The 12,252-nt window shown below is 42.6% G+C and overlaps 1 protein-coding gene across 1 annotated transcript; it reads right to left on the reverse strand.

Annotated features, from left to right (window-relative positions):
- Positions 1–2,776: 2,776 nt before the first annotated feature.
- Positions 2,777–11,459, reverse strand: amacr (alpha-methylacyl-CoA racemase). Its single transcript, XM_079734658.1, has 6 exons — positions 11,380–11,459; positions 10,474–10,748; positions 9,187–9,330; positions 8,326–8,486; positions 7,102–7,288; positions 2,777–3,593 (listed from the first exon to the last, which is right to left on the reverse strand). The coding sequence occupies exons 2-6, from the start codon at positions 10,718–10,720 to the stop codon at positions 3,184–3,186; spliced, it is 1,149 nt and encodes a 382-aa protein (XP_079590784.1). The 5' UTR covers positions 10,721–10,748; positions 11,380–11,459; the 3' UTR covers positions 2,777–3,183.
- Positions 11,460–12,252: the final 793 nt, after the last annotated feature.

The following is a 12,252-nucleotide window of genomic DNA, read 5'->3' on the forward strand; positions in this document are numbered from 1 at the left end:
GCCGACCAGATCACACTGCTCAGTTTCCTCAAAGCCTCCTCCAACCAAACCGGGGAGACACACACACCCCTCATTCTGTCTTGCCCCCTGCTGAGGAGTAATGACTACGATAGTCCCTTCATCAAAGGCCCCCTGTAAGCGCTTGTCTTGTGTAGGATCAAGGGAGGAAGATCCCCACTGGAGATGCACAGTCTGAGGTGATCACCATCATCACCTCCACCTTCACCTACTCCGGCTCCACCATCACCACCACCATCTCCATCACCCCTCCACCACCATCACAAACTTTTTGGGTGGGAATTAAGAGTTATCGTTTATGCTTTATATTTATGCTTTTATCCCTTTGAGTCTGCCTCGTGTATGTATGTAAGTGCTACATAAATAAGGTTGTCTTGCCTTGCCTTTGTATTACCTTTGCCATTTTTATAATGCATTTCGGCAAAATATTGAATTGTTTATTATTAAACAAAAGAAAAGCCATAGACATTAGGATATTCTGAGTGAATGGTTCTCTCCACAAAGCTCTTATAGCTTTAGTCTGTTCTCGCAGCTGAAATTCACTGTGAATGACCCTGTCTACGGCCAGGCCTTGTGAGAGTCAGATGGATTAAGTCACAACACACATTCCAGTATGTTGATGCATGCATGTGTGTGCACATGTGTGTATGTGAACTTTAATAGCTCATTAGGAACAACTGACTGAGCAAGATGTGAGGAAGGAACAAAGCCGCTGTGTTAAAGCCATGAATAAAATGTAAGGAAAGACAGAGAGAGAGACGAGGGTGGGGGCGAGCAAGATACAGAGAGAGAGAGATCCTAATGTTATTTTTTTATTTTAACTGTTTCATTTGTATTCTAAAGCACTCAAAAATCATTCTTGGTGAGATTCAAATTGATGTTGTTTTTCTCAAAACTAGAATTCAGCTCGAGGATTTGTAGTCATTTTTTGCCATTGGTAGAAATCCACCGAACTGTGTGTGTGTGTGTGTGTGTGTGTGTGTGTGTGTGTGTGTTCTATACTTAATATTTTCTCTAAAATTTTAACAAAAGTATTATCGCGACACAAATGAAAAGTCCAATGTGAGTATTTATGGATTTGGTGTGAATACAGAGTGCACGTCTAAAGCATATCTGCTCCTACAAAAGTGTTGACAGAGCAGTTAAGTTCATTGGCTCAGTTACAATAGTGGATGTTAGTCATGGTTTGGCGGCATAATAGTTTTCTGTTATGAGGATTAAAATTAAAGCCTTTATGAGAACTTTCTTGTGCAGTTATTACAAATGAATGTAGAAGTGAAGCGCAAATGCTTTGAAGTAATTAATTGGGACCCTAAAAAATAGGGACATTTGGAAAAAAAGTTAGACTTAAAATGAATATAGACGTTCTGCTACAAATTCCCAGGAAGTGTACCGTCTGTTGAAGTTTTATCATCTGGACAGCAGCTCAAATGGGTCATTGTTATATATATATTTGAGATATATAACGAGAGTTTCAGACAAGATTTTAACTCTAAAATGTATAATAAATCACCCACGTCTTTAATCAATTTAAGTTGTTTCTCTTGCATACAGAAGTTTAAAATGGGTACTGCAGACCAAATTCACAATATTGAAGCCACGTCTCCAACCAAATTACCCGGAATATCTAGTCCCAAGAACTTCTATTCCTATATATTGCTTCAGCCCCTTGTGGTCTGCGTTTCCATTCCATGTGACATCGTCTGGGAATTGTTCTGGGCTCCAAGCAATCACCATCTTTTAAATGCAACTCCAAGATGAGCCCATGGTTCAGCACGGCTCTGACGTCGGAGCCTTTTCAAAAAAGAACAAGGCTTTTAAGGTTGGGTAGAAGTGAGGAAAATCTCAGTTGATCCAGTTTGATTCCATGGATGCAGCACGCTGCGTTTTATCTGCTAATTTGTAAAAATATTCGGCATCCCCGGCTGGCAGCAATAGAGATCAAATTCACCACTGGTGGTAAAATATGGAAATAAAAAATTAGAAACACCTTGTAGTGTTGCAAACAAATGCAATCCCACACAGTTCTTAAACTGAAAGCCGAAAGAAATTGAATTTCAGTGTAGATAAAGCTGATGGGTTTTTCAATCCCCCAGAGTGAATGGACATAAAGAACAGAAAATCATATAAACAATCATAATGGCCAGGCACGTGCGGGGGGGGATACCACCTGCCACTTTGCCTCTGAATGTCCAAAGAGCCCTTTTTAGTGGCCATTTAAATTATCAATGCTTCGTAAAATTACACAATGAATGTGTCAATCAATTATTCGAGAATAAAAAAAAAGATTCTCGGTTTTCATTCATTCATTTTTACATCTAGTTTAGTACATTTAGGTTAAATTGTTGATCTAGTATTATGTACAATTTCATATTGTCTGTAGGGATATAGTATGGACAGTACTATGTAAGACTACACAATACATTTTGTTTGAACATGGGTAATTCATTATTTCAAATAAAGATGACATATATTGTTAACAAATCTTGTTCTATGTGCCCTCAGAGCCCCTGCCCCTCAAAAGGTCTCTGCACGGCCCTGATAATGGCATTAAATCATAGGAGTTACAGGCATAACAAAGGAGAGCCCCTATAGGACTCCTGCATATATGACACGGCATGGTGTCTCTGGTTGACGTGCAGAATGTCTTCACAACCCCATTTGCACACACACAAAAAACACATAGAAATTTTCAATCCATTTTTATTGCTGGTCAAAAAACTATTTATGGATAGTATTTACAATATAACGTCAGGCAATGTTCCTGTACTTTAAGGCACTATTATTTAACAGATTTTGCAAAATACTAGCAAAATTTCAGAAATGTTGATTCAACTAAATAAATATAATAATGCCCACATCCTAAATTAGTGATGGTAACCTTTTTTAGTTAAAATAATAACTGAACAAGACAGTAAAATTGTTGTCTTTCATTGTATTAAGATAAATTATAGTACTGTCACATACTTAATTAGCAATTAATTAAAACAAAATATCCTCCAGAGGCCCCAGAGGCAACGTTCCAATTGGCTGCGAGTTAAAAGCACCAGATGTCATTCTCCTTCGTTCTCCTTTACATAATTGCATTTGTGTGTCTTTGGTGTGACTGACATTCATTCCCCCGAAGTCGTGTTGGCTTGAGGAGCCACTTATATTTCACAGAGCTCACAGCTTTGCCCCGGGAACGTTATGCTCTATGACACCTGCTGCCAGAAACTGTTCCACATCATGGCTTTTAAAGCCGTTCTCCTCCAGAACCTCGCGGGTGTGTTGCCCGATACGAGGGTCCCGGTCCAGGCAGGGGTCTGCAGGGGTACGGGACAGAACCGGAGCGGGTCGGGGGCATTCTTCCTCTCCACGATCCCTGACGAAAGACCCCCGTTCCTTGTTGTGGGGGTGGGAGCTCACCTGGTCGAAGGACAACACCGGCGTGACGCAGGCGTCCGTTCCGTCAAAGATCTGCGACCACTCGGCTTGGGTTTTGGTGGCGAAACAACCCTCGAACACACGCTTGAGCTCCGGCCAACCGTCAGGGCTCATCTGAGGGGGCAGGTCTGCGGCGTCCAATCCCAAGCCTGGAAGAAAACAAGACGTTCAGAAGAAGTCAGGTGTCAGAGACAAGCCTTTCAAGCCTCCTCTTTCATGAAGAGGAGCATTTCTTCAATACAACTCCTACATTTGTAATCATGTAAAAAAACATGAAATACCGTTGGAGCAAAATGGGAACAGGGTATATATAGAGATGATTCGACTCAGATCTTCAGAATCACAGTAAAACTAGCAAATGTCAAGTTGATGTTGTTGTGTCGGCCCCTCAGCACACTTTTAGATGAGAATGGGAGCAGAGCAGTCTGCCGGCATTCAGGAGGACAAATGCGATTTGAATTACCCCCCTAAATTCTATTACAACTCTCAAATGTATTCACAAACATACTTACCCAGCAACAAACAAACAAACAACCCAATGTTTCATCCCTCGCTTGCCCCGGTATTAAATTGCATCTCAAAATTGACTTGTGCCTTATTGAGCTTCACTACAGCTCAGTGTACCACAACAAAGACCATTGATGGACAGCTCCGATATGAGCTCATAGGAGTCTTAAAGATTAAGCCTTGTGCGTGTGTACGTTTGCCTTTTAAGTTGCATTGGTCTAAAAAAATAAAAAGCTTGATCCCATTCATTGAATAGAATAACTTGGCGCCTAACCTGTCAAGTTTTGTGCCGTGGAATGATAGGCATGTAATGAGCAAGTTCAGGCTAACATCAAGCACTATATACTGAACTGTAGGTGAAGTCGTACATTTCCCCCAAACTATTAAAATATTAAAATCGATGTAATTGTCCATTTTTCCTCACTTGTCTGCATGTATGACAACAATTAATACATTAGGTGGACTACGATGCTGTAGGTTTGATTTTAGAGCTATTAGTGCAATTTGTCGGAAATGGCATCACCATCCGTCAGTTATTACTGAGTTATTAGTGAGTGAAAACGCGTGCAGAATATTTGTTTTGTATTGAAGGCGCCTCCCTCTTTTGATTTGTGTAAAGATAAATGAAAGCAGTACTGTCACGTACTTCTGGGTAATTCATTAAAATGTAATGTCTCCAGCCTCAAGAGGCTGCCCTCCTATTGGCTGAGCGTTTGGAGCACAATATGTTATTGTGCTTCTGTATGAGCCAATTTAGAATTTCAACCGCTCCTGGCACATTTCAGACCAGTCAGGGCATCTCTAGCCCGATTGGTTCGGGGAATGACAATGCGTCGAATGCAACTTGTGGAATGGGGACACGTAGGGAAGGAGGGAGCAGAGAGGGAGGGGACGATTTTTTAGGTAGTTTCAAAATCGTGCAACTCTCTAATCTTACTACCAACAGCACCTTTACAAACAGTTTGTAAAAATGATGCAAGAAATGTTTTGCCTCAATATATGACACCATGCTGAGAGCGTATGCACTTGCGGTATTGTTGAAGTTTTCTTTTGATAATAGCATCCACCTAATAACACATTTAAAGATCCCATTGCATGAAAATCTCACTTTATGAGGTTTTCTAACATTAATATGAGTTCCCCTAGCCTGCCTATGGTCCCCCAGTGGCTAAAACTTGCGTTCGGTGTAAAACGAGCACTAGGTATCCAGCTTGCCTTTGAAAAAATGGAAGCTCAAGCGCGCTGATTTGGAATGTGGCCCCTTATGTCGTCATAAGGGGCCAAGCTACCTGCCCTTTCTCTGCCTTGCCCGCCCAGAGAATTTGGCCCGCCAATGAGACAATGAGCTAAGACCTTGCGAGCGCCAGGTGTGTGTGTGTGTGTGTGTGTGTGTGTGTGTGTGTGTGTGATTACACATACTGTAACGCAAGTGTTGCACACCTCTTTGCTATTTGGATAACCGTTCTGCTGTTGGTGTTATGGCGCATAACACGTTGGTTCTCTGACGTCTCGTATTTCCACAATGAGACTGTAGTGGGGGTTATCTCAGCCATCGTTGAGCCCCGCTGCCCGCTGCCCGCTGCCCGCTGCCGCGAGGCACCACCACCACGAAGCACCACCGCCCAGAAGCGGGCAGCCGGCAGCGCGTCTGCTTCAGTCTACTTAAGATTGATGTGGAAGTGGAAGAACCAGAGACGTCTGAGAATCCGACGCAGTCGTTTGTGATTAATAATATCGTCTGGAGTCACACAAAGCTTTTGGCCGTGATAATATGTATTATATGATATGTAGGCCTATTAGGCTATACGATATTATTTAGATATAGAGCTCCAGGAATGTAACATAAGTGTTGTAGGACTACACTTCTTTATTGGGATAACCGTTCTGCTGTTGTTGTTATGGCGCATAACACGTCGGACTCTCGTCTCTGGTATTTCCACAACGAGACTCGTAGTGGGGGTTATCTCAGCCATGGTTGAGAAGGTATTGGGAGAAAGGAAATTTGGCTTTTACTCCCTGAAGTACATGAACCATGACATGGAGGAGAAAGGGATTGTTGCCAGAGATTGGCTCCCGCTTGAGCCCCGCTTCCCGCTGCCGAGGGACCACCACCTCGGCGTTGCCCGCTGGCGGGAGACAACCACGGTCAACAATCGCGGGCAACAATCCCTTTCTCCTACTTGTAGTGGTTCAGCCTACTTCAGATTGATGTGGACGTGGAAGAACCAGAGACGTCGGAGAACCCGACGCAGTCGTTTGAGATCCATAATATCTTCTGGAGGTGCACACAGCTTTTGGTCGTGATAATATATATGATATGATATAGATATCTATGCATAATATGATATTATTTAGATATAGAGCTCCAGGACTCCTGAATATTTACAGAACACGGCCAAAGGCTGTGTGCGCCTCGCCATTGCGATACATCCACTGTAAACAGTGCATGGTACTGTGGCCAAAAGCTGCTCAGGGCTACACCCCCACCATCCTCCTTGACCCGCCACTCTCCTCCTCATTTGCATTAAAGCTACAGACACCGAAATGGCGCGTTTGGGGAAAGCTCAATGTGCGACTGGCTCCTAGTGGCTGTAATTCTGCACCACGGCTGAATTTCGGGAACGTCTTCAAATACTGTGTTAGGGGCCCACTAATATCTATATTAAAGCATCCATAAAGTAGCATGCCATGGTACTTTTAAAGGTGACATATTATACCACCAGGTGCGAGTGTGATAAGCCGTTACAAGCCGTTTTTGACATTTAGTAGTAGCTATCATCCAATGTGACATGTATTTGTATATATCTTCCTTTAGATTACGTAGGGTCAGACTGTGCCTCCATCACCTGGGCGAGATGAATGCACGCCTACCTCCCAGAAAACAGAGACCATGACAGAGACAGAGACAAAGACAGAGAGACAGAGACAGAGAGAGAGACAGACAGAGACAGCGACAGCGACAGAGACAGAAACAAAGACAGAGAGGAAGAGACAGAGACAGAGATAGAGATACAGAGACAGAGAAAGACAGAGAGAGACAGAGAGAGACAGAGAGGAAGAGACAGAGACAGAGAGAGACAGAGAGAGACAGACAGAGACAGATACAGAGACAATGACAGAGACATATGGTTTCTGTACGCTACAACGCACCGCGGAGCAGCTGCAGGTAGAACTGGGGCTCGATCGCCCCGACAGCCACGTGCTTCCCGTCGGCGGTCCGGTACGTGTCGTAGAAGGGAGCGCCGCTGTCCAGCATGTTCTGCCCCCGGCCGCGCTCCCACATGCCGATGGCTCGCGACTTCCATATGAAGGAGCCCATGTAGGCCGCGCCCTCCACCTGGGAGAGAGAGAGAGAGAAAGAGATAGAGAGAGAGAGAGAGAGAGAGAGAGAGAGAGACAGAGACAGAGACAGAGAAACTACAGACTCAGAGGAGATGCATATGGCATTATTAATTTACAAATTATATAAATTTAATTTCAAAAATGTTATCAAAATGCAATCAGGCAACAGCTCATTCCTACATGTATGCAATGTGTGTGTTTCTGTATGAGCCAATTTAGAATTTCAACCGCTCCTGGCACATTTCAGATCAGTCAGGGCATCTCTTCCCCGAAAAATATAAATGAATAGTTTCTGCCAAGTTCAAGGCACATTTGCACAATGATCTGGTCTCAGCACATACCTTGACTCTGTTGGTTGTTATGTCATATTTGGAAGCTCAATCTACATTTTTCCCCCAAAAACTCTCACCAGAAGTAACCATTTAAAGGGTTATTTTTCAACATTTTCTTCCGGGGGGGCATGCCCCCCGGACCCCCTTAGCGTTGCTAGGTTACCAGCTCACAGCACCACTGCTACAAAAACATCTAGGGGAAACACTGATGTATGGAAATAAATAAACACAATTTTATTATATTCTTTATCCTATTACTCTCCCAACCACAATCAGCCAAACATGTTCGCCTTGATGTCAATAACTAGCCAGGATTTGCCTTTTCAGTTTAGTTTACTTTGTATTTGCTGCTGTACACCTGAATTTCCCTCACGAGATTATATAAGCGTTATCGTATCTCTCATCATTTAATAGGATTAAAAAAGAAGACGAAAGAAGTTAAAAAAGGAAATTAAAAATAATCTAATAAAAAAGCAGATAGGAAAAAGCACCTCCTAAATGCAGACAGCTGTAGGACCCTCTGTATTGTAAGGAAATAAGGCAGGGAACAAATCCTCCTACACCAGAAACGATCATGCTTCCTCAAGCAGACCTGACTGATCCTCACTGCATGCCATTACTTCGCCCAAGCCCAGAGCAGCTAACCATCAGCGACACATACATACATCTCAGCACTCAGCATCGTCTGTAGTGCACCCACCATGCTGGCATCGATCACCTGACCCTGCCCAGATCGGGTGCGCTCCAGCAGGGCTAGGACTATCCCGAACGCACAGGTCAGGCCTCCGCCTGCAAAGTCCGCCACCAGGTTCAGCGGAGCATAGGGCTTGTCTCCGTGACGACCCAACCTGGACAGCAGGCCTTTGGCGGGAACATTGAGAGGGGAGAGAATGAGAGCACAGAAACAATGTTGACGTTGTTGTCGTTTGGAAATGTTATTTCAATATCATACGATTTTTCTTTAAGCAAGTCAGGTCCTGTCTACAAACCTAACCACAGATACAAACATTTGAAATGGTTTCAGGCGAAGTAGGGCAAGTGAATATTATTCACTTAAATGTAACCGCTTACGTCAGCACACTCCTTTGAGATGCCATTCTAATGCCAACACTAACTGATTTGACATTTCACGCAATTCAAAATTAATTTTATTTAAATAATTACAATCAGCAAAACATTCTGCCGAATTATCCTGTGGCTTGACACTAAATATTATATGTGTCCCCAATTCAGCATGTGGTAGCGTTTGCTTAAAGGTTACACATTATACCACCAGTTGTGAGTGAGATTGGCCATTACAAGACGTTTTGCTTCGCAAGTGGGCGTGTCCACCTAGATGTGTGCTGGATCGATCAGTCTACCAGCCCTGACCAGCGGACTGTAGCAAACATTGCTCATCTCTCCTTCATACATCTAGGTAGACACGCCCACCTATGATGTCAGAAGAGGCAGATTTTACAAAACGGCTTGCAACGGCTAATCACACTCACCCCTGGTGGTATAAAATGTCCCCTTTAAACTAATGCATGTATGGATTTCAATATTAACTCAAAGCCATTACCGGACATGGCGAGGTAGTTTATATCGTGTCCCGCCGCCGTAGCGTATGGCCCACTCTGTCCGTAGCCAGTCAGCCGAGCGTAGATAAGACCCGGATTCTCTTTCAACAGTTTCTCTGGACCAAGGCCCAGTTTCTCCATTACACCTGGAATTTGGTTTGAAATAAAATCATAAATGTATCCCTTTATTAAGTCAATAGTAAAACTTCTATATTGTATTAAGAGTATAGAGTTTGGATTTGGGACGCCTGAATAGAGTTGCTAATCACACACAACTGGGAACAGACATTCCTATCAAAAATGGAAGATATAAATTATTCTACTTCTTTCAAACAAACTGCAGGGTAGAGCATCTAAAGGGAAATGAGAGATCAAAGTCAGATACAGTGGGACAATTTCTTTCATGCATGATTTAACACCAATACATTCGGCAAGGATATTTGCCTGCTAATGACGCTGAACATTCCGATAACCAACCAAACTTTCCGAAACCAAATTTAACATTCCATTATACTGAACTGAACTGAAATTTACATTTTTCCAATATCCCGAATTGAACAATCCAATATACTGAATGGAATTAGAATAAGTACCTTTGTGAAACAATATATTGCGGACGCTTTTATCCGAAAGCGACTTAGAATAAGTACCTTTGTGAAACAATACATTGCTGTCTGTACAGTAAGGATGTTCATAGAACCAAGTGCCAAGCACCAACAATTGTGAGGTTAACCTAACAATTAAAGGAAAACATATTATCCCACCAGGTGTGAGTGTGATTAGCCGTAAAAAAAAAAGCGTGTTGAAAATCTGCCTATTCTGATATCCCAAGTGGGCGTGTCCACCTAGATTTGTGCTAGATACATCAGTCTACCAGCCTACCCAGTGGACTGTAGCAAACGTTATTCATCTATCCAGCACACATCTAGGTGGACTCCAAGCACCAACAATTGTGAGGTTAACCTAACAATTAAAGGAAAACATATTATCCCACCAGGTGTGAGTGTGATTAGCCGTAAAAAAAAAAGCGTGTTGAAAATCTGCCTATTCTGACATCCCAAGTGGGCGTGTCCACCTAGATTTGTGCTAGATACATCAGTCTACCAGCCTACCCAGTGGACTGTAGCAAACGTTATTCATCTATCCAGCACACATCTAGGTGGACTCGCCCACTTGTGATGTCAGAAGAGGCCGATTTTCAAAACAGCTTGTAAAGGCTAATTACACTCACACCTTGTGTTATAATATATCACCCTTAACTTTACAATTCCAGAACGATCAGAGCCTACCTTTACGATAGGGCTCCAGAACAACATCTGATTGCACACACAGCTTCTTGAGGATGCCAACGCCCTCCGGTGTCTTTAGGTTGAGGGCCACCGAGCGCTTTCCTCGTGCCTGGGTGTCCAGTGCCATGGCGGCCTTCGTCCGGTCCACGCGAACCACGCTGGCGCCAAAGTCCGCCAGGATCATGCCGCAGAATGGCGCAGGCGCCAGGCCAGCCAGTTCAATGACACGAATACCAGCCAGTGCCATTGGAAGCGCTGATAACACAAAACAACGCCTGGGGAAAATGCAATGACAACATTTTAGGAAGATGAAATATGTCTTTGCCTGTTTTAAGAAGCCATAATAATATCACGACTTCCAACTTAACACAGTTTGGTAGAATGCAAAGCTTTTTCATATATATATTTAAATCTGGATAAATAAAGTAATATATGCATTTGGCTGAGACAAGGACATCCATTAAGAAGGTCGACCATGTATTTATTCTACATCACTCTTTTCAATGGATCACTATTTGACACAGTAGCTTACCAAATATGTGTCTAATATGTAACCGGGCTAGTCAAGGTGTCATAACATAACAGGGTCCAAAGGTGGTCTCCATACAAGCCAAATAAGTTGCTGTCCGAGATCGTTCCTTATTGTTATATAACACTATTGAAATGCCAATACACATACCAACATATGTTCTTAGGCCTTTGTTACTGTTAAACTCATTAGAATTAGCGAGCGTGATGACTATTTGACAACAATGCAATCGACTCAATGGCTGAGCTCCTTAATACAGCACTTTGTTTTGCTATTACACATAAGTTTGCATCTAGCGTGCAGCATTCAGCATATATGCACCATGTCTACATGAACAGGCACCTGTAGACATGTTTATGAACTTAACCATTGTTTACCTTTAAGGAGATGTCAGCTTGAACATGACACTTGCGAACTGCAGCTACGGGTCACAGGGCATGCGATTCTTTATTTTGAACATCAGACGCCACTTCCCCTGTGACGTCAGAGAAAACAGTGCTTTCTGGGTATCTGAGTTTATATTGCAGATCCCGCCACAATTTTTGAAGGATAAGAAAGTACCAAAAAACAAAAGAAGAATGACTTAAAGAAAATAACGTTAACTTGTAGCCCTACCGATTTAGAATGCACAAATGGCGGATATGTAGTAATATAAAGGTATTCAATCTTTGGAGATAAAGACTGGTGTGACAGATTTGATGAAAAGCCTCAAGTATGTATGTTAGTTAGCCTCTAGTATGTTGATTAGCCTAGTGTGTTGGTTACTCTAGTACGTTAGCTGGTCTTTTGTATGTAAGTTAACATCTAGTATGATAGTTAGATAGATAGAATGTGAGTCAGTCTCTAGTAGGATATTTGGCCTCTAGTAGGCCTATATATTACATCTTTAGGCCACTTTGCATATTGAGTCTGTGAGAAAGACGTCAGTTTTATACAACATGTCTATTTGACAGCAGGTTTCTGAAATTATAATTTTGGAAATGCCAACCGGGATTGAATGTCCGAGACAGGGAGACAAGTTGTAATTAAAAAAAAAACAATCCAGTAAAGTGAGAGCACAGTGAATTTATAATTGATTTATTCTTATTCGTATCGAGTCAACCCTCAATCTGCCGAGACAAGATAACTATGTTCCTTAAACTTTTGGACCAGCTTCAAAGAATTGCCCAGGTAGTAACAACTACTGCACGTACACACAAAAACACACTCGCAGCTCTTGGCCACACACTTTCATCGTCATCGCACAGCGT

Source organism: Pollachius pollachius (genome assembly GCF_949987615.1).
Source record: "Pollachius pollachius genome assembly, chromosome: 4".
Classification (NCBI taxonomy): domain Eukaryota; kingdom Metazoa; phylum Chordata; class Actinopteri; order Gadiformes; family Gadidae; genus Pollachius; species Pollachius pollachius.